The following is a 24,082-nucleotide window of genomic DNA, read 5'->3' as shown; positions in this document are numbered from 1 at the left end:
CTTGCAAATAGTAAACTGCACGAGCATCTATAGAAAAGTCCCAGAACTGCTCCCATTAATAAACCGTCATGATGCCCATATAGTATTAGGGACAAAAAGTTGGTTGAAACCAGACATAAACAGTAATGAAATCCTAAACTCAGATTGGAATGTATACCGCAGAGACAGGCTGGACAGTGAAGGGGGAGGAGTGTTTACAGCAATAAGAAGTGCAATAGTATTGAAGGAAATTGACGGAGATCCGAAATGTGAAATAATTTGGGTGAAGGTCATTGTTAAAGCAGGCTCAGACATAGTAATTGTATGTCTCTATAGGCCCCCTGGCTCAGCAGCTGCTGTGGCTGAGCACCTGAAGGATAATTTGGAAAATATTTCGAGTGGATTTCCCCACCATGTTATAGTTCTGGGTGGCAATTTTAATTTACCAGATATAGACAGGGAAACTGTAACATTCATAACGGGTTGCAGGGACAAAGAATACAGTGAAATTTTTTAAGTGCTTTATCTGAAAACTACTTTGAGCAGTTCAACAGAGAACCGACTCGTGGCGATAACATATTAGACCTTCTGGTGACAAACAGACCTGAACTTTTTGAAACAGTTAATGCAGAACAGGGAATCAGCGATCATAAAGTGGTTACAGCAGCGATGATTTCAGCCGTAAATAGAAATATTAAAAAGGGTAGGAAGATTTTTCTGTTTAGCAAAAGTGACAAAAAACAGATTTCAGAGTACCTGATGGCTCAACACAAAAGTTTTGTCTCAAGTATAGATAGTGTTGAGGATCAGTGGACAAAGTTCAGAACCATTGCACAATATGCGTTAGAGGAGTATGTGCCAAGCAAGATCGTAGGAGATGGAGAAGAGCCACCATGGTACAACAACAGAGTTAGAAAGCTGCTGCGGAAGCAAAGGGAACTACACAGCAAACATAAACATAGCCAACGCCTTGCGGACAAACAAAAATTACGTGAAGCGAAATGTAGTGTGATGAAGGCTATGCGAGAGGCATTCAGTGAATTCGAAAGTAAAGTTCTCTGTACTGACTTGGCAGAAAATCCTAAGAAATTTTGGTCTTATGTCAAAGTGGTAGGTGGATCAAAACAAAATGTCCAGACACTCTGTGACCAAAATGGTACTGAAACAGAGGATGACAGACTAAAAGTCGAAATACTAAATGTCTTTTTCCAAAGCTGTTTCACAGAGGAAGACTGCACTGTAGTTCTTTCTCTAGATTATCGTACAGATGACAAAATGGTAGATATTGAAATAGATGACAGAAGGACAGAGAAACCATCAAAATCGCTCAAAAGAGGAAAGGCCGCTGGACCTGATGGGATAAAAGTTCGATTTTACACAGAGTATGTGAAGGAACTTGCCCCCCCCCCCCCCCTTCTTGCAGTGGTGTACCATAGGTCTCTAGAAGAGCTTAGCGTTCCAAAGGATTGGGAAAGGACACAGATCATCCCGGTTTTCAAGAAGGGACGTCGAACAGATGTGCAGAACTATAGACCTATATCTCTAACATTGATCAGTTGTAGAATTTTGGAACACTTGTTATGTTTGAGTATAATGACTTTCCTATAGATTAGAAATCTACTCTGTAAGAATCAGCAAGGGTTTTGAAAAAGACAGTTGTGTGATGCCCAGCTCGCGCTATTCGTCCACAAGACTCAGAGGGCCATAGACACGGGTTCACAGGTAGATGCCGTGTTTCTTGACTTCCGATAGCGTTCGATACAGTTCCCCACAGTCATTTAATGAACAAAGTAAAAGCATATGGACTATCAGACCAATTGTGTGATTGCATTGAAGAGTTCCTAGATAACAGAACGCAGCATGTCGTTCTCAATGGAGAGAAGTCTTCAGAAGAGTGATTTCAGGTGTGCGGCAGGGGAGTGTCATAGGACCGTTGCTATTCACAATATACAAAAATGACCTTGTGGATGATATCGGAAGTTCACTGAGGCTTTTTGCAGATGATGCTATGGTGTATCGAGAGGTTGTAACAATGGAAAATTGTACTGAAATGCAGGAGGATATGCAGCGAATTGACGCATGGTGCAGGGAATGGCAATTGAATCTTAATATAGACAAGTGTAATGTGCTGCGAACCCATAGAAAGATAGAGCCCTTATCATTTAGCTACAAAATAGCGTGTCAGCAACTGGAAGCAGTTGATTCCATAAATTATCTGGGAGTATGCATTAGGTGTGATTTAAAATGGAATGATCATATAAAGTTGATCGTTGGTAAAGTAGATGCCAGACTGAGATTTATTGGAAGAATCCTAAGGAAATGCAATCCGAAAACAAAGCAACTAGGTTACAGTACACTTGTTCACCCACTGCTTGAATACTGCTCAGCAGTGTGGGATCCGTACCAGATAGGGTTGATAGAAGAGAGAGAGAGAAGATCCAACAGAGAGCAGCGCGCTTCGTTACAGGATCATTTAGTATTCACGAAAGCATTACGGAGATGATAGATAAACTCCAGTGGAAGACTCTGCAGGAGAGATGCTCAGTAGCTTGGTACGTGCTTTTGTTAAAGTTTCGAGAACATACCTTCACCAAAGAGTCAAGCTGTATATTGCTCCCTCCTACGTATATCTCTCGAAGAGACCATGAGGATAAAATCAGAGAGATTAGAGCTCACACTGAAGCATACCGACAATCCTTCTTTCCACAAACAATACGAGACTGGAATAGAAGGGATAACCGATAGAGGTACTCAAGGTACCCTCCGCCACACACCGTCAGGTGGCTTGCGGAATATGGATGTAGATGTAGAATTGGAAACATCTCATGGGCAGTGGGACACAAGGTTCCATGTCACATCCATACACCATAACTTCAACTTTTTCTAGGACATTCCCTTCAAATGCTAACACCTGTCTCCATTCAGTTTTCTTTTGGATGTTTACAATAGCAAATAAAAGTATGCCTTCCCATTCTAGATTATCTGGTAGCGCCTTGTCAGTATATAACATAAGGTCTCTGTCAAAGGTAATTCTGTGCCATATTAAAAGATTTATGTGGAATTATTTTCACTCGTATGTTGCCCAGTCTTTCAGAAGCCTGAAAGTGCTGGAGATGGTACAGCAGAGGCTACCTTAACTAAAGAAATCCATTTTCCAATTCAGCCAGTGAGTCCACTTCTCCAAATTTATCTTCTATTTTTGAACATAAAATAATGGTTTCATTTCCACATGTTTTAGTATACACGAGGTACAGAATAAATTGTTTTGTTTCAGTCTTCTGGCCTGTTCCTCTTTGCATAGGATGGCCAAACAGTATGTGGAGAACATTTGACAATGTTACAGAAAATTTTCCAGAAATTTGAAATGGCAGGAGCTAAACTGAACTTTAGAAAACCAGAGTTTGGTGGCAGAAAACAAAATTCTTGGGGCATGTTATGCCAGGAGGTACAAAAGTAGATGAGGAGAAATCAGATGCATTACAAAGTTTCCTGAAGCCTAATTCCATGGAAAAACTTAAGGGTTTTAATGGCTTGTGCAGTTTCAATCATAGTTTCATACACAATCAAGTAATAAACAACAAATCCCTGGCCTATCTACTTAAGAAAAGGCTGTGAGAAAGCATATCAGCAGATTAAAACAGTGTTAATCAACAAGCCAATATCGTCCCACACACATCTTCATGAAGCTTTTTATTTAGTCTGGGAGAGATACAGCTACAGTATAGGAGTGCATTTGTAACAAATCTAAAAACAAGAGTAGCATGTCGTCTAACGATCACTTTCTGGAGCAGAAAGTTGATGACCTACGAACAACAGTAGTCAGTAACAGAGACGGAAACATTGACAGTATTATTCAGGCTAACTAAAGTCAGCTGTTATCCAGCCAGTTGATAAACTCTAGTGGCATCTGACAACCAGGCTTTGTCTTTTTCAAAATTAAAATATGACATGGGAGGTTAGCAAGATGGACTTTACAAGAATTTGATTATGAGGTGCAGTACATACCAAGAGAACAGTATTTGGTGCCCAGCAAGCTCTTTTGCTTGCCAGCAAGTCTGTGAAAAACCCAAATACTGACAACAGAAAGCAGGGTAATCCTAATGAAAGGTATGTCTCAGAAAGTAACAGTCTGCAGAAGACTGAAAAACATACTCTACAAGCAAAATGCTGACAAATGTGTATATTTTGTGAAAAAGAAGCTTGGGTGTGCTGGAAAAGAAAAAAATCGGAATGTACTAGAGCATGAGGGGTATTGTACTGAAGAATGAACTCAGTCGAAGTGGAGTGCAAATTGTGCATATCTGAACATACTATAGGTGAAGTCACAGTGTACACACACTTTATCTATGAATACTTTGGCCCCAAGAAAATCTCGGAAATACTGAGACAGGTCCCTTCCCTGCCCCCCCTCCCCCCTGCTCCATGTAGGAGCAACACAATTCTTTTAACTATTGAGCTTTTCTTGAAATATGTAAATTTGTGTTCCTGAATAAGACAGCTGAATGAATAGAAAAGGGCAACTTCATAAACATATGCACTCAAAAATGAGTTATCAGTGACAACAGAAGCCACTTTATTGTAAGACACGGGCTGGAATTTTCTGAAGACACAGTTTAATGTCAGTGTTTATTTCATGCTATAGACCTGCCTGCAACCCTGCAGTGTGTGTTGTGAACAGCCCGCACAGCTGACCTCCATAAGCACCAGCTATCGCAGGGAGGCGACATGCCAAGACACAGTGGAATGGCTGCAGCAATACGCAGAGCATGTGCACTAGCCCAAGCGATCTCAACTGTAACCAGATATTAGAATCTGCTGTTATACTCATCTGTCACTGCATGTGTCAGTGGTTTGAAGTGTTGTGTGGCAAAGAGAAATGTCAGTCTGAGGGCATTCGTACAGTGTTTTCTTCCAGCATCCTGATCAAAACCTACCTTGTCTTAATTTACCATGTAAACTGACTACACTTACCATATTTCTTTCTATTTGCCAACATGTACACAAATATATACTTAAAAACAAAGATTCCAAGACTTACCAAGCGGGAAAGCGCCGGCAGACAGGCACATGAACGAAACACACAAACACACACACAGAATTACAAGCTTTCGCAACTGGCAGTTGCTTCGTCAGGAAAGAGGGAAGGAGAGGGAAAAATGAAAGGATGTGGGTTTTAAGGGAGAGGGTAAGGAGTCATTCCAATCCCGGGAGCGGAAAGACTTCCCTTAGGGGAAAAAAAGGACAGGTGTACACTCGCACACACACACACATATCCATCCGCACATACACAGACACAAGCAGACATATTCGCTTGTGTCTGTGTATGTGCGGATGGATATGTGTGTGTGTGTGCGAGTGTACACCTGTCCTTTTTTTCCCCTAAGGGAAGTCTTTCCGCTCCCGGGATTGGAATGACTCCTTACCCTCTCCCTTAAAACCCACATCCTTTCATTTTTCCCTCTCCTTCCCTCTTTCCTGACGAAGCAACTGCCAGTTGCGAAAGCTTGTAATTCTGTGTGTGTGTTTGTGTGTTTCGTTCATGTGCCTGTCTGCCGGCGCTTTCCCGCTTGGTAAGTCTTGGAATCTTTGTTTTTAATATATTTTTCCCATGTGGAAGTTTCTTTCTGTTTTATTTACAAATATATACTTATACCTATTTCTTGATATCTCACAAGTCAGTAAACTTGAACACTGATCACGCCTTATACATTGTTGTGCTATCCTGTTTATCCTTGCCGTATATACTGCTGCCTGTGTACAAATCAGATGTTTTTATAGACATTAAAATGATGAGGTGCACCAAAAATATGAACAATTTGCTGATGATAAAATATGGGTTTGGAAGTTTTCCATCAAAAAGTAAGCCAACAGCGGGCGATTAATCATCATACTAGTGGACGGTGGATGTCTTGTCATCTTTAGTCAGCAGCATCCATTGGCTAGCTTTTATTTGTACAGTCATTTTTGTTGCCATGAACTTTTTAAAGTGTGTTAGTTTCATTTGAAAAGGCAATACGGAATGGCAAATTTCATTCTGAAAATGGAACAAAATTAAATGCTAAACTGAGCATGTCTGGGTTTAACTGTTGTTAGGAAGTATGTATAGTACAAAATGAATAAACAAAGTAAATAGTCTGAACTGTTATCCTTTTATAGTAACCCTTTAACTTAACTGCACAACAGAATTTTTTTTTTCTTTACTGGTTCCAGGCACATGGCGCCCTTCTTTAAAAGATTGGGTTCTGAAGAAGGGCACTAGGTACCTGCAACAAGAAACTAAATTTCATTTGTGCAACTGGTTGCTAATTCTTTTCAACAAATACAATTGCAGTTGCTCAAGATCGATTAAGTGTCTTCCACTTAAATTGAAGAACAACTAATTCTTCACAATGAAAAGAGACGCATTTTTATTTTGGGCAACATGGACAGGCTTTTTATGAAGAGTACACTCTCTGTGAACCATCTCTTACCCATGTCCAATCACAGTGAAGTAAGATTCAGCAGGAATGTTAAGTTATAACCCTCATGCCTTATTTATAATAATGCCCTCTGCTCTTGTGCAGAACTGAATTGCATGTGCAGTGTTTCATCTAAGCTCTGTGGAATCCATTTTCAGAGAACCAGTTATCAATTTACAAGAACATTTTACTTGCATGTTAAAGTGTTGCAGTTTCAACATTAGGCTTGATTACAATACTTATATCATCAGCAATGAGAACGATTTCTGCTTCTTGAATATATGATGGCAGATCATTTTTACATTATCAGAACAAGAGCTGACCCAATATCAATCTCTGTGGTATGCCTATAATGATTATTCCCCTCTTTGAAGTTGATGTTTCATTGTGTAAACTCCTTGGGCTCCAAAATGCAACTCTCTGCATACTTTTAGTTAGATATGATAGAAACCAGTTATCAATAAGATCTCTAATACAGTATTATTTCAGCTTTTCTACAAGAGTACCGTGCACTGCACAATCAAATGTTTTTGGAATGTCATAGAAAATACAACCAATTCATTTTTTGATTCATAAATCACATTACACAATAATATCGCAAGAGATCCTCTTGAAATCCAAACTGTGAACAGCTAAAGATCTTATTTTGAGAGAGATGAGTTATGGTTCTTAAGCACACAATCATTTCCAGTACCTCCAAAAAGAAGGTTAGCAGTGAGACCAGTCAGTATATGTTAATGTCTGTCTCACTACTATTATTGTAAATCTGCCTCCATAACTGAGTGGCCAGCACAGCTGACTGCCATGCAGAAGACCCAAGTTTGAATCCTGGAAAAGCCAAGGATTTTTCTTCGGTATAAGGAATGGTACGGGGTGCACTCCGTCTTGTGAGACCAACTGAAGAGCTACATAAGTGATTAGTGGTGCTTCCAAGGTCAAGAATCACGATAACAACTGGGCAACCAGAGTGCTGACCACATCTCTTTCATACCGAATTCAATTATATCACTGGCTGAGGATGCCACAGTAGCCAGTCAAGCTGGATTGGGCATCTAGGGCAAAATACAGAACTTCATCCTATTTTTATTGTAAAGGAATCCAACAACAGCATATTTCAGTTTATCTGGTAATATTCCTTGTGATAGTGATGTGTTGCATATGAAACTGAATATGTTGCATATGTGTGAAGAACTTCAGTTTAATAATTACATGAGTTATTATCAACCCTGTGAGAGTTTTGCTATTTTTAGTTTCTCTGGCATAGTTTAGAGTGATCTCTCTATCTGTATGTTACTTTCCTGTATGTATGCAGCATCACTGATTAGGAGTGTAAGAGGGTGAACAGTAGACATGTGAAGAAAGGCCAGTCGCTGAATTGTGGTCAGGCACTTCACTCCATCATAGATCTGCAAACTGAAGGTCAAGCAGGGGAGTCCGCAATCTATTTACCCCACTAAGTCACAAGAAGCAACTAAAAGGTGATCCACAAAGTTATATCGACCCTTCTGTAGTGCACCTTATGAGTCACTGGTGATTCAGTGTGCAGGGTGTGTTTATTTTCCATCACGAGACAGATGACTGATCCATCCTACAAGAGGCATTCAAAAAGTCCGCTCACAATGCACACTGGAGGGGGTGTTGTGTTGCACACTGATCATCATCTCGGCAAGCTTTACTGTGGGCAACAGCATCAGTGATGTGGGCGACAATTTCTTAATGTGTATCCACCTTCACAGTATACAGATCACCTTTTGCCTAGCCTCGTAAGAGAAGTCTAATGGGTTTAGATCAGGTGATCTGGCAGTCAAGTTAATGGGCCTGCTACAGCCAATCTACCGCTGAGGAAATGTGTTAGTCATATACTGGGATACTTTTGTGGTACAATGAATCAGTGAAGCACCACGTTACAGGTACATTTGCTGTCATTGCTCTGCCATGTCTCCCAAAAGAGCAGGTAGGTCTTCTACCAGGAAATGTGCATATGCTGTGGCTGTAATGTGATTTGGCACAAATACATGCCCCCATTACCAGGTCATAAATCATACAACACCAGACACTCACTGAGAACCTAATTTGGAATCTTGTTCCTCTAGTGTCATGTGGTTTCCCCATCAGCCATCAATGAGAACTGCAGGTATTCACGAAAGCACTGTGTGTAAATGTACCATCATTTGTAAATTAAGCATACTGCATGAGGTTGTAATAACTTCAAGTTGAACAAATATATTTCAAGGAAGACACAATACATGAAAGTCACAGATCAAGTAAACAGAGTAAGACGTGTGTACACTTTAACAGTCAAATCATAACTGAGTCCAAGTCTAGGGGCCACTGGCAGCCTGACCACTTAGGTGGCGCTGCTGCTGCTGCATGGCTGGCAGACAGCACCGCATGACGAATACACGCATCACTGCGCGGCGGCACTTTGAAAGATCGGCGAGTCACAACCCTTTTCCCCCCTTTGAATTTTTTGCACAGGTCTGGATGGAGGTGGCCTGTAGATTGCTAACATCCATAGGTGTTGTTTGATTGGCCGTAAAGTCTCGAGGAGGCGGCTTCCTGTACGGACGGAAGTGTCCCCGATGATAACGGGTCGAGATGACAGGAGACGAGGGGGTTGAATCTGTTGGAGCTCCATGCACCAATCTGCCCGTTGCGGCAAGTCCAGTTGTTATAACAGGAGACATGGGCGATGTGTCAGCATCCGCAGGAGAAGGAGGCGAGTAGAGTTGCTCTGACAGATGATGGTCATCTGGTTCCTGCATGGGCACGTCTCCTGGTTGCATCAGTTCTTGTGCTGGCTGCGATATGATGGTGAGAGGACTGCATTGTGAGTAATGAGAGTAATGAGAGATTACAGTATCCCGACCATTAGGTAGAGCCGAAAGTGGTGTAGCGGCATCCGGAACAGGCGTTGCCAGCACACGAGGTCGAAGCTGGTCCAAATGATGCACTGCAACACCCGTGTCCGTTTGGATTTCATACAGGCGTTGGCCACGGTGTCGTAAGATGCGGCCAGGACTCCATTTTGACCGCCTGCCATATCCCCGTACCCATGCAAGGTCGTCGGCGGTGAACCGGCCAAGCAAAGGCACCCACGGCCATGAGATGGAAGGCCGCAGAAGATGAAGTAGCGTGCGGGGCTGTCGGCCATGTAAGAGCTAAGCCGGGCTGTGGTCGCCCATGGGAGTGAAACGGTAAGAAGCCAGAAATTGGAGAAGCGCATCATCAGCAGAAGAAGTCAGGAGCTTGCTCATCTGAGCCTTAAATGTGCGGACCAGTCATTCAGCCTCACCATTCGACTGTGGATGGAATGGAGGGGCCGTGACGGGCACAAAAATCCCCAAAATCAGAAGAGGCAAATTGCAGACCATTATCAGTAACAAGAGTAGATGGAAGGCCTTCCAAAGAGAAAACGCGAGCTAGAGCATTGGTGGTTGCCGCGGTGGTAGGCGACGTGCAACAGACAATGAAAGGAAAGATAGAGTAGGCATCAATAACGAGAAGCCAATAAGTACCTAAAAAAGGGCCCGCAAAGTCAGCATGAATATGCTCCCAGGGCTTCTCAGGCGAAGGCCACGGTGACAAAGATAACTTCGGGGTGGCGGCCTGTGACGCACAAGGGCCGCGGGCAGTGACCATGTGTGCAATTTCAGAGTCGATGCCGGGCCAGTATGCATGACAGTGTGCCAGAGATTTTGTGCAAGAGACACCCCAGTGCCCTCGGTGCAGGAGGCGCAAGACCAAAGCACGCAAAGACGCAGGTACCACAACATGCGACGAAGCATTGTTGGTGGAAATGAGGATAACACCATACCTAGTAAAGCGCAGTAGTTCCGCAATGGATCAGAAGTCTTAGCGGACGGATGATCTGGCCAACCCTTCTGAATACAGTGTAAAACACGGGAGCGGGTAGGGTCAGAACCCGTAGCAGCCGCCAGCTGGTTCCCGGTGATGGGGGAACCTGTCCACAACCCACTGCTCAGCAACATCCAGGTGGAAACATAAAAGTTCGTCCCTATCGAATGCCAGATCAGGATCCATGGGAAAGCGAGACAGTGCATCAGCATTCGCCGTTGGCCAGATATGAATCTCATAATTGAAACGAGACAAGTAAAGAGCCCAACACTGGAGGCAGTGTGCAGCCTTGTCGGGAAGTGACGTTTATGGATGAAACAAGGAAACAAGTGGTTTGTGATCCGTAACAAGACGAAATTTGGATCCATAGAGAAAAACACCAAACTTATGGAGAATATAAATAATGGCCAAAGCTTCTTTTTCAATCTGAGAATACTTTTGTTGGGCATCCGTGAGCGTTTTGGAAGCATAAGCAATGGGTTATTCAGAACCGTCAGAAAAACGGTGTGCAAGGACTGCTCCAACCCCATATTGAGAGGCGTCCATGGCAAGAACAAAATGTTGGCCAGGATATATGTAGCCAGGCATGGGGCTTGTTTCAGCACAGTCTTCAATGAGATTTTCACTCTGCAGCAGAGTGTGCGCTAATATGAAACTTCCTGGCAGATTAAAACTGTGTGCCGGACCAAGACTCGAACTCGGGACCTTTGCCTTTCGCGGGCAAGTGCTCTACCAACTGAGCTTTACTTCCGCCAGTACCTTCCCTCCTACCTTCCAAACAGAACTAGCACTCCTGAAAGAAAGGATATGGCGGAGACATGGCTTAGCCACAGCCTGGGGGACGTTCCCGGAATTAGATTTTCACTCTGGCAGAAGTAAAGCTGTGAGGACAGGGCATGAGTCGTGCTTGGGTAGCTCAGTTGGTAGAGCACTTGCCCACGATTGGCAAAGGTCCCAAGTTCGAGTCTTGGTCTGACACACAGTTTTAATCTGCCAGGAAGTTTCATAGTCTTCAATTTCTGGAAAGCTGCATCACATGTCGTGGACCAGTGAAAAGGCACGTTTTTATGCAACAGGCAATGCAACGGTTGAGCCACCGAAGCAGCAGATGGTAAAAACTTGTGATAGTATGCTATTTTCCCCAAGAAGGCCTGCAGTGCCTTAACAGATGTAGGGTGAGGAAGGGCATCAATCGCAGCGACAGTTTACTGAAGCGGTCGAATACCATCCCGAGAGAGTTGAAACCCCAAGTACATGATAGATGCCTGAAAAATTTTGATTACTTAAGATTACACTTAAGACCGGCAGTCTGTAAGACATGAAAAAGTGTGTGGAGATTTTGAAGATGTTCGTCAGTGGTGGAGCTAGTGGCAACAATGTCGTCCTGGTGATTTATACACCCAGGGACAGTGAGCAATAATTGTCCCAAGAATAGCTGAAAGAGAGCAGGGGCACTGAGAACCCCGAATGGCAATCATTGGTATTGATAGAGGCCGAAAGGTGTGTTAAGGACCAGAAACTGCCAGCAAGCAGTGTCGAGAGGAAGTTGATGATAAGCTTCTGACAGGTCAAGTTTAGAAAAATACTGGCCTCCAGCAAGTTTAGTGAACAATTCTTCAGGTCAGGGCATAGGGTAAATGTCGATAAGGCATTGAGCATTTACAGGACTTTGAAATCGCCACAGAAACGAATATCACCATTTGGCTTAGCAACGACGACAGGAGAGGACCACTCACTGGAAGTGACAGGTAGCAAGACCCCTGAAGCAGTGAGACAATCCAGCTCCTGTTTGACCTGATCATGAAGGGCCACAGGAATGGGCTGAGCCTGAAAAAACTTAGGCCGAGCAGTGGGTTTGAGCGTGATATGAGCTTCAGAGTCGTTTACACGGCCAAACCCAGGAGAAAAAAGGGACGAAAATGTCGTCGACAAGGAATCCAATTGAGCATAAGGAATAGCATCATAGACGATACTGTCAGTGTCATCTATGGAGAACCCAAAAACGTGAATGGCATCGTAACCAAAAAGATTCTCCGCGTTACTATGGTCAACCACAAATATGGGAACAGTGTGAACGACAGATTTGTAAGATACCTCAGCATCAAATTGTCCCAAGAGAGAAATCTTCTGTTTATTGTAAGTCCATGATTGCCTAATGACAGGTGACAGGATTGGAGAACCCAAATGAAGATACATATGAGAATTGATGATAGTGGCAGCAGAACCAGTATCCACCTGCATGTGAACATCTCGACCAAGTATTTGGACAGTGAAGAATAACTTCCCTGAAAGGGAAGAAGTACAGTTAACAGACGAAACAGAATCAGAGTCAACGTCATGTTCATGATCATCATGTATGCAGTCAGATTTGCAAACGGATGACACATGACCCTTTTTTTTGCATTTGTGACACACGGCACAACGTTGTGGACAATCTTTCACATGAATGTTTCGTAAAACACCGCAGACATGAAGGAAGTTGCCGTGGGTTTTGCTACTGTTTCTTAGAGGTTTGTTTATGGTTAGGCCGGGGCTGCGCTTGGGAGCATACTGCGGCCACGTCAGCCAGCGGGGACACGCCACATGCTTCGTCGACACCGATCAGAGGTTGTATTTCCCCGATGGCGCCCCATGCCTTTATTTGTGCTCCAGTGGCGTGAGAAATTTCAAAAGACTGAGCGATGGATAGGACTTCATCTAGAGTCAGATTTGCCAACTGAAGGGTACACTGCCTAACTTCTTTGTCGCGCGCCGATCAGATAATAGCATCCCGTACCACGGAATCGGCATAGTATTCTTTGTGAACTTCAGTAACAAATTGACACTTTCTACTGAGTCTGTGAAGTTCAGCAGCCCAAGCGTGATAGGATTGATTCGGTTGTTTTTGACAACAATAAAAGGCAACACGAAAGGCTACCACATGCGTCTGCTTTTGAATAGAGACAGACAGAAGGGAGCACATTTCAGCAAAGGGCAAAGACGCAGGATCTTTAAAAGGAGCCAATTGCGACAACAACCGATACATTTGAGGTGAAATCCATTAAAGGAACAGAGACTTACATTTTTGTTCGTCCGTGACATGAAATGCCAAGAAGTGCTGTCAAAGACATTATTTGTAATCAGACCAGTCTTCCGCCGTCTCGTCGTAAGGAGGAAAAGTAGGTAGAGACAATGACGAGAGACGTCCTGCATTTGATGCCGCGATGAAATCAAGAATCGCATTTGTAAAAAGCGTTTGCTGTTCTATGAGACCATGCAATAGTTGCTCTAAAGTAGCCATGGAAACATGTGGGTCAACAATGGAAAAGAAAAATCACTACCTCATCGCCAATTGTAATAACTTCAAGTTGAACAAATATATTTCAATGAAGACGCAATACATGAAAGTCACAGATCAAGTAAACAGAGTAAGATGTGTGCACACTTTAACAGTCAACTCAGCACTAAGTCCAAGTGTAGCGGCCGCTGGCTGGCTGGCCACTTAGGTGGCGCTGCTGCTGCATGGCTGGCAGACAGCACCGCATTTAGAGGACACGTGTAGCAGCCCAGTGGCTGTTTGAAAGATCAGTGAGTCACAACAGAGGCATAATCCGTATCTCTTCAGGCAGAGGGCGGGTGGGAGTGGGGGTGGGGGGGGGGGGGGAGGTGGGGGCTTGGGGGGGCAGGGGGTTGACGTTTAATAGTCTTTGATAATATTGAATTTAGCATATGTTAAAATTCAGGAGTAAGCAAGAAACATATTCCTTTTGTTTTCTCCAAAAAAAATTCCTGCCCCGAGATACAGGCCTCCAGAGATGACACTGTGAACAGCATTTTGAAGGTTCGAATTTCAGAAAAAATTTTAAAATGCCGTATCTGTGTAACAGTTCTATATTTTGTTAGAGCTTTTTTATCTGAAAGAGAATTGTTTTATGATTACAATGGTATCATCCATTTGGACATATCAGTCAAAGGTCTATTATTGTCACCATTTGAATTTTTTTATAATTTACAGAATTTTTTTTTTTTTCAAAAATCCCAATCCAGAAAAATTACATTTTTTTTCTGTTGATTAGTACCATGTAGTACTATATTCTCTGTAATGGAGAGCTGTCACTTTTAAGTTGGACATTTTTTTTTTAAATATCTTTTCTTCTTAACTTTCAAGGCTAATGTATGTCTTCACTGAAGTTGTTTCTTATTAATTTTTTTGTTACAATGTTTACTTCTATTGTCTTTGTTGCAGTTATTTCTTAAAGTTTGGTGTAGTTTCTTGTCAGTTGCTTTGTCATGGTTGTTCGTTGCAGGTGTCTGCATTGTAATTGTTCTGTGCTAATTTGTTTACTGAAGAGGCTTCTGAGAAATCTGAAACCATCCAGTGAGTTCTGTGTTTTCATTAGGAGTTTGCCAGTTGACACAGTTGCAGTGTGTCTTATGAAAAGGACTGTTTGAAATGTTTCCTGAATGGGGCCACAGGAGAGTGAAGTGTGCTGACTGTTTGCATATCCATAAAATAGTGATATACCCGTGGTCTAGGGGTAGCGTCTTTGATTCATAATCAAAACGTCTTCGGTCCCAGGTTCGATCCCCGCCACTGCCTAAATTTTGATAAATAATCAGATTGGAAATACTTCCGGCATAAGAAGTCAGCCTCATTCTGCCAACGGCCTTGTCAAAGAGGGCGGAGGAGCGGATAGAGGTTCAGGGCACTCTCTTGTCCTAGGGGTGGGAAATTGCCCCTAAAGGCGGAAGAATCAGCAATGATCAACAACATGAGGATGCAGAAGGCAATGGAAACCACTGCATTAAAGACACGTAACGTGTATCCACAGAACATGTGGCCTATAGCTGAAGAAGTGTCATGATGATCTCTCCATTGGCAAAAGATTCCGGAATAGTCCCCCATTTGGATCTTCGGGAGGGGACTGCCAAGGGAGAGGTTACCATAAGAAAAAGATTGAATAATCAATGAAAGGGTAACGTTCTACGAGTCGGGGCGTGGAATGTCAGAAGCTTGACCATGGTAGGGAAACTAGAAAATCTGAAAAGGGAAATGCAAAGGCTCAATCTAGATATAGTATGGGTCAGTGAAGTGAAGTGGAAGGAAGACAAGGATTTCTGGTCAGATGAGTATCGAGTAATATCAACAGCAGCAGAAAATGGTATAACAGGTATAGGATTTGTTATGAATAGGAAGGTAGGGCAGAGGGTGTGTTACTGTGAACAGTTCAGTGACCGGGTTGTTCTAATCAGAATCGACAGCAGACCAACACCAACAACGATAGTTCAGGTATACATGCCGACGTCGCAAGCTGAAGATGAACAGATAAAAGTGTATGAGGATATTGAAAGGGTAATGCAGTATGTCAAGGGGGACGAAAATCTAATAGTCATGGGCAACTGGAATGCAGTTGTAGGGGAAGGAGTAGAAGAAAAGGTTACAGGAGAGTATGGGCTTGGGACAAGGAATGAAAAAGGAGAAAGACTAACTGAGTTCTGTAACAAATTTCAGCTAGTAATAGCGAATACCCTGTTCAAGAATCACAAGAGGAGGTGGTATACTTCGAAAAGGCTGGGAGATACGGGAAGATTTCAATTAGATTACATCATGGTCAGACAGAGATTCCCAAATCAGATATTGGATTGTAAGGGGTACCGAGGAGCAGATATAGACTCAGATCACAATATAGTAGTGATGAAGAGTAGGCTGAAGTTCAAGACATTAGTCAGGAAGAATCAATACGCTAAGAAGTGGGATACAGAAGTTATAAGGAATGATGAGATACGTTTGAAGTTCTCTAACGCTATAGATACAGCAATAAGGAATAGCGCAGTAGGCAACACAGTTGAAGAGGAATGAATGTCTCTAAAAAGGGCCGTCACAGAAGTTGGGAAGGTAAACATAGGTACAAACAAGGTAGCTGTGAAGAAACCATGGGTAACAGAAGAAATACTTCAGTTGATTGATGAAAGGAGGAAGTACAAACATCTTCCGGGAAAATCAGGAATACAGAAATACAAGTCGCTGAGGAATGAAATAAATAGGAAGTGCAGGGAAGCTAAGACGAAATGGGTGCAGGGAAAACGTGAAGACATCGAAAAAGATATGATTGTCAGAAGGTCAGACTCAGCATACAGGAAAGTCAAAACAACCTTTGGTGACATTAAAAACAACGGTGGTAACATTAAGAGTGCAACGGGACTTCCACTGTTAAATGCAGAGGAGAGAGCAGATAGGTGGAAAGAATACATTGAAAGCCTCTATGAGGGTGAAGATTTGTCTAATGTGATAGAAGAAGAAACAGGAGTCGATTTAGAAGAGATAGGAGATCCAGTATTAGAATCGGAATTTAAAAGGGCTTTGGAGGACTTACGGTCAAATAAGGCAGAAGGGATAGATAACATTCCATCAGAATTTCTAAAATCATTAGGGGAAGTGGCAACAAAACGACTATTCACGTTGGTGTGTAGAACATATGAATCTGGCGACATACCATCTGACTTTCAGAAAAGCATCATCCACACAATTCCGAAGACGGCAAGAGCTGACAAGTGCGAGAATTATCGCACAATCAGCTTAACAGCTCATGCATCGAAACTTCTTACAAGAATAATATATAGAAGAATGGAAAAGAAAATTGAGAATGCGCTAGGTGACGATCAGTTTGGCTTTAGGAAAAGTAAAGGCACGAGAGAGGCAATTCTGACGTTACGGCTAATAATGGAAGCAAGGCTAAAGAAAAATCAAGACACGTTCATAGGATTTGTCGACCTGGAAAAAGCGTTCAACAATATAAAATGGTGCAAGCTGTTCAAGATTCTGAAAAAAGTAGGGGTAAGCTATAGGGAGAAACGGGTCATATACAATATGTACAACAACCAAGAGGGAATAACAAGAGTGGATGATCAAGAACGAAGTGCTCATATTAAGAAGGGAGTAAGACAAGGTTATAGCCTTTCGCACCCTACTCTTCAATCTGTACGTCGAGGAAGCAATGATGGAAATAAAAGAAATGTTCAGGATTGGAATTAAAATACAAGGTGAAAGGATATCAATGATTCGAATCACTGATGACATTGCTATCCTGAGTGAAAGTGAAAAAGAATTAAATGATCTGCTGAATGGAATGAACAGTCTAATGAGTACACAGTATGGTTTGAGAGTAAATCGGAGAAAGGCGAAGGTAATGAGAAATAGTAAAAATGAGAACAGCGAGAAACTTAACATCAGGATTGATGGTCACGAAGTCAATGAAGTTAAGGAATTCTGCTACCTAGGCAGTAAAATAACCAATGACGGACGGAGCAAGGAGGACATCAAAAGCAGGCTTGCTATGGCAAAAAAGGCATTTCTGGCCAAGAGAAGTCTACTAATATCAAATACCGGCCTTAATTTGAGGAAGAAATTTCTGAGGATGTACGTCTGGAGTACAGCATTGTATGGTAGTGAAACATGGACTGTGGGAAAACCGGAACAGAAGAGAATCGAAGCATTTGAGATGTGGTGCTATAGACGAATGTTGAAAATTAGGTGGACTGATAAGGTAAGGAATGAGGAGGTTCTACACAGAATCGGAGAGGAAAGGAATATGTGGAAAACACTGATAAGGAGAAGGGACAGGATGATAGGACATCTGCTAAGACATGAGGGAATGACCTCCATGGTACTAGAGGGAGCTGTAGAGGGCAAGAACTGTAGAGGAAGACAGAGATTGGAATACGTCGAGCAAATAATTGAGGACGTAGGCTGCAAGTGCTACTCTGAGATGAAGAGGTTAGCACAGGAAAGGAATTCATGGCGGGCCGCATCAAACCAGTCAGTAGACTGATGGGGAAAAAAAAGAGAAGAAAAGAAAAGAAGACAGACTTTGTTCAGGTTGAGAATAAATGTTCTCATTTGAAGACTTTGTTTCAAAGTGAAGATGTTTCCAGTGATGACTTTTTGTATTCCAAATGTTTTGACAGGATAACAACAATGATGGTATCTGAAAAAAGTTTTAAGTATTATTCCACAGAGATTTTCAAAGAAAGCAATTTTGAACCATGTTCCATCAGCATCAATGTATATGGTAGACAAAACAAGGAATGTGAGGTCTGTAAAAGGAGTCTTTGGAAGACCAGATCCCTATAATGGCCATCCTGTACAAGCACCTCAAGTTCACATAGTGCAGTCATTTTATCTGAAAGGTAAATGGGACTGTTCTCACCAGAGTGCCAACAAACGAGACACTACAACTGTAACAGTTGAAAGTCTAAAAGTTTTGAAAGTGAAGGTGTACAGGACTTGCAGTATTAAAGAAACTTTTGCAATTTATAAAAGCAACTATACAACTTCACATATCAGAAGATCAAAATTTTATGCACTACGACCTAAATGGGTAATTCCACACTCTCCTAGATATGTCTGTTAATGTGTGTGCTGTGCGAATTTTGAAGAAAATACTGGAGCAAGTGACATACGACACCTTGGTTGGGCATATGAAGTCATTAGTAGTCTGTGACATAAAGCGAGAGACTTGTTTCTTTCAAGAATGTGGTAACTGCCCTGGAGGGGGAGGACTGTCTTTACAGACACTTGGCCTGAAAGACGTAGCATGTAACTCGGTAGAAATTACATAGGTGTCTTGGGAGGAAAATAAACTAATGTAAGAAAACTGTTGCCTTTGACAGTTTCATTGATGAACTTGGTAAATGGTCAGTGAAAGCAGTAACACACCAGCAAGCAGTAACACTCCAGTATCTGAAGAAACTGCAACAACAATACATTGCAGAAGTGAAAGGGTGTGTACAGGCTGAAGAACTGTGTTTAGTGCTTCACTGTGATTTTTCTGAAAATTGGTTCAACAGGAAGACATTAACCTATAGCAAAGGAAGAAAATTAAGCACAGGAACACATTTTTAATTCATCAGCTGGCTAACTTCGGTACAAAACAAGAGTGCACAGAAGTAGTATAAATTGAAATCTTTAAATCTCTGGAGCTTTCACATACATTTTGGAACCATTTAAAATTCATCTGGTGTGCAAGACGTATGAGACAGGCGAAATGGGACTTCAAGAAGAATATAATAATTCCAATCCCAAAGTAAACAGGTGTTGACAGATGTGAAAATTACAGAACTATCAGTTTAATAAGTCACAGCTGCAAAATACTAACACGAATTATTTACAGTAGAATGGAAAAACTGGTAGAAGCCGACCTCAGTGAAGATCAGTTTGGATTCCGTATAAATATTGGAACACGTGAGGCAGACCCTACGACTAATCTTAGAAGAAAGATTAAGGAAAGGCACACCTACGTTTCTAGCATTTGTAGACTTAGAGAAAGATTTTGGCAACGTTGACTGGAACACACTCTCAAATTCTGAAGGTGGCAGGGGTAAAATACAGGGAGCAAAAGGCGATTTACAATTTGTACACAAACCAGATGGCAGTTATAAGAGTCGAGGGACATGAAAGGGAGGCAGTGGTTCAGAAGGGAGTGAGACAGGATTGTAGCCTCTCCCCGATGTTATTCAAACTGCATATTGAGCAAGCAGTATAGGAAACAAAAGAAAAATTCAGAGTAGGTATTAAAATCCATGGAGAGAAATAAAAACTTTGAGGGTCGCCGATGACATTGTAATTCTGTCAGAGACAGCAAAGGACCTGGAAGAGCAGCTGAACAGAATGGATAGTGTCTTGAAAGGAGGATCAACAAAAGCAAAACAAGGTTAATGGAATCTAGTTGAATTAAGTCGGGCAATGCTGAGGGAATTAGATTAGGAAATGAGACACTTAAAGTAGTAAAGGAGTTTTGCTATTTGGGGAGCAAAATAACTGATGATGGTTGAAGTAGAGAGGATATAAAATGTAGACTGGCAATGACAAAGAAAGTGTTTCTGAAGAGGAGAAATTTGTTAACATCAAATATAGATTTAAGTGACAGGAAGTCATTTCTGAAAGTATTTGTATGGAGTACAGCCATGTATGGAAGTGAAACATGGATGATAAATAGTTTGGACAAGAAGAGAACAGAAGCCTTCGAAATGTGGTGCTACAAAAGAATGCTGAAGATTAGATGGCAGATCACATAACTAATGAGGAGGTACTGAATAGAATTGAGGGGAAGAGGAGTTTATGGCACAACTTGACTAGAAGAAGGAATCGGTTGGTAGGACATGTTCTGAGGCACCAAGGGCTCACCAATTTAGTATTGGAGGGCAGTGTGGAGGGTAAAAATCTTGGAGGGAGACCAAGAGATGAATACACTAAGCAGATTCAGAAGGATGTAGGTTGCAGTAGGTACTAGAAGATGAAGAAGCTAGCACATGATAGAGTAGCATGGAGAGCTGTATCAAACCAGTCTCTGGACTGAAGACCACAACAACATTAAAATGCTTGAAAAATGAGTATCTTATTTATCTTTCAAAACTAAAGTTCTGTTAAATAAGGCTTAGTTTTGATTTCTATGAGCCTGTTATGTGATGATAAAACAGGTTTTATGCATGGCAAAAATGTCAAGTGTTTATAAAACCCATTCACTCAAAGTGGAAGCTCTCCTTTTCAGGGAATGCAGAACTAAATGGTACTAATCAGCAGAAAAAAAAAATCAAAATTTTATGGATTGTTATTTTAGAAAAAAAATTGTTTTCCCATAAATTAGAAAAAATGAAGAACACTACAGTAAAACAACTTTGACAGATAAGTACAGCTGGAGGATTTCTTTGTAATCAAAGCCATTATCTTTCAAATAAGAGGAAAAAACCAACAAAATATCTAGAACTGTTCCAGAGATACAGGATTTTAAATTTTTTCTAAAATTCGCATCTTCAAAATGGTATGCGCAGTGTCATTTCTGGAGGGCTGTATCTCGGGGCTGATTTTTCTTTTTTTAAGAAAACAAAAAAATACATGTTCCTTACTTCATTTTAACATATGCTAAATCCAATAACATCTGAGACTATGAAAGTAAGACTTGTCTCCAGCTTGCCTGAATTGATATGGACTATGCCATGACATTTCTGTGTACAGTAAACCATTCACAAAAAAATTGTCTGCTAACTGGGTCACTTGGATACAGATGATGCACAGCCTGCAAATGGAATGGATACAAGCCCTGAGAATGTAACATGCCACACGCACACTTGTGGAATATCGAGCTGACGGCTAATGCACCGTGTACTTGTGGTGGGACGCAATTGCACCATTGCAATAATGTCTTTTCTTTCCTCATCTGACTGGATGGCTTCACATTCTGAAATTGCGTGTCCATGGGGTAGTGTTCTGGATTCATATTATGATTGAAAAACCCTGGGAAATACTGTGGCATAGGGGTTGGTCGATCAGGGAAACGTCTCTGGTATTCTTCCATAATCGCACAGGCACTTCCATTTGAGTACCTGTATTTGGAATGTTGGTATTCGCAGACACAATGTATTTGCCCAATTAAAGGAACACTAAAGTGTGACAAGTACATGGTCTCATGCTCACTGATCAAACCCCTGATTGCGAATTGGATACACTTGCAGCTGTTGGTTCAGTGTGACATCACATTCCTACCATCTGTTGGAGAATCCCCACAGCTCTTGTTGGATGAATCAGTCATCTGTCCCACAATTATTCTGACCATCACAGTGCCTACACAGCATTTAGGTAAGTAATGTTCGCACTTGCCATCATATCCATTCATCGATATGTGTAGCCTTCAACCCGGTCCAGTTCCGAAATGATCAAAAATCGTACACATGCTCATACGACTTTTTCAGTTCATATTTAGAATCACCTCACAAATTATGTGACATTCCTCCTGAACCACTCTGTATAAAACTTACAATGTATGCCCATTACATTATAATTATATGTGCAGCTGACACAAAGGAATGGCCTGTAAATGAAGCACTCCTAAATACTGAAACTCCAAACAAATATCTAGTCAAAACAACATTTTTATAAATCAATCTAAAACAAATTAAGTAGTGTTCCAAACTAGAGTGACATGTACAATGAAAATATTACATGGAGAGGCATTTAAAGAAATAAGCAGCACATAATTTTTAGGAACTATTAAAGATAACATCTGACGGGGGAGGGGGTGAGCACAAAAATATAGTGTAAAATGACAAGCATTCAGATTTTCCTCATGCCGGAAACAGCAAAAGGTGTGGAAGATAAAGTTCTCAGGACAATATAATTTGCATCTTTGTTGCCACATCTGACATACTCAATTATATATGGGGAAGTGCAAAAGACAGCTATCCATAAAAGAGTAGGTGTACACCTATAGCAAAAATACCATCCAGACAAACTTAAAGACAAGCTTTTTCTCTCTCTCCGTGTGTGTGTGTGTGTGTGTGTGTGTGTGTGTGTGTAGCAAAAGGAAAGGAAATTGATTATTAGTGTTAGGAAAATTTCAAAATGACAATGGGTGCTCCCAATGGGTTTTCAAACACGCTACCTCAACCAATTTTATTAGGGAAGAAAGGAAATTAAACTCATTTAAAAATCGCTTAAAATTGTACCTTACAGAGAAATTTCTATACGGTATGAATGAGTATTAAATATCATATTAAATTTTAGTTGTAATATTGTAGCAAGAAATGTTATAACCACATATGTGCCAGTAAAATATATTCCCGTTTTCTTTACTGTACAACTGCATGACGCACCTTATACTCTCAGCTGACGATTATTAGCTAGAATCCATGGGCAAAGTATGACTGAATAATCCCTAAGACGATGTGATGTGCGGATGGAGCGTCGCACATAAACGGCCTTTATCGTATACAAACTTACAAATCGTACATGTATTCATTCCTCTATGAAAATACCACCATACTTAACTTTTTAAAGTAGGCTAGACAAAAACGCAAAACACGTCGTGTATAACAAAACTATTAACCTGAGTGCGCGGTTTCTCTTCTTACGAATTTTTCCAACTCTAATGAATAACACGACTGGAAAAGTGAAATGGAGCAGGCATTAAGATACTTATTTATTGTGTAATATAGACTAAGTTAACTGTTAAACCCCGATTCATAACTCAACTTTACGGAAGAACGAAAACAGACAGCGTTTCGTCCCCAGCCAAAGATGGGTTTTGTACCGAGTAGTTACCAAATAAACAACCTTTTCCCTCGAGCCTGCGATGGGCCAGGAACTGCTTCATCACTCATTTCAACACAAATATTTACGTAATAGAACACAGTTACACTTGCACTACAGATAAAAAAATCAATATCCACAAGAATTAAACATACACATGCATACAACCATCACCAGCTATTTGCTCTCGTAGTATTTCAGTTGTTACAGGGAAAAGGCAAACTGATAAGTGGATATTGGCTATCAACACAACACGTATTGGAAGGCGCGTGGCGTCGAGTGGGTGGGGGGGCGGATAAGGTAAGCACAATTGTGTTTACTTTCGAGCAGAAGGGTGGGGAGAGCGGAACAACTGCCTTTCGCGGCATGGGGCTCGGTGACTGGTTAACATTCATGACGTCATATAAATGGTAGCGTAGGCGTAGCACGAAGGGTAACGTTCATCTCTCACTAGGTGAGGACAACCCTACGTCATAGTGACGTAACACTACGTCATCGTGACGTAAATAACCTAAATCGACTACATGAGTGCGTAAATCGATCAGTGCGGTTGTACCGATAACGTCAAAGCGAAATGTATATTGTAAATACATGTGTACAAACGAAGTGACAGGAGCTATCTGTTACGCTCATCCCAGTTGAGTTAATTATTAAGCTGTAATCCCAACAATTTAGGATGGTATTGTGTGTTTCAGGAACATAAAGAATGTCTGAACAAAGGAACCAT

At 41.5% G+C, this 24,082-nt stretch overlaps 1 protein-coding gene across 11 annotated transcripts in view; it reads right to left on the bottom strand.

The window, feature by feature from the left end:
• LOC126336314 (zinc finger protein 62-like) overlaps window positions 1-23,799 on the bottom strand; it is a 205,722-nt gene extending 181,923 nt beyond the window's left edge. The window contains exon 1 of one of the 11 annotated variants that reach the window (XM_049999866.1): window positions 23,511-23,799. In XM_049999866.1, coding sequence (XP_049855823.1) covers window positions 23,511-23,518 — 8 coding nt within the window. In that variant the 5' untranslated portion in view covers window positions 23,519-23,799. The other 10 variants (XM_049999873.1, XM_049999874.1, XM_049999872.1 and 7 more) reach the window with 10 other exon arrangements.
• Between the last annotated feature and the right edge of the window lie 283 nt (window positions 23,800-24,082).

The sequence above is a fragment of the Schistocerca gregaria genome, chromosome 2 (genome assembly GCF_023897955.1).
Source record: "Schistocerca gregaria isolate iqSchGreg1 chromosome 2, iqSchGreg1.2, whole genome shotgun sequence".
In the NCBI taxonomy this organism is placed as follows: Eukaryota; Metazoa; Arthropoda; class Insecta; order Orthoptera; family Acrididae; genus Schistocerca; species Schistocerca gregaria.
Note: the sequence above shows the minus strand (reverse complement) of the source record. Positions and strands in the feature narration are given on the sequence as shown.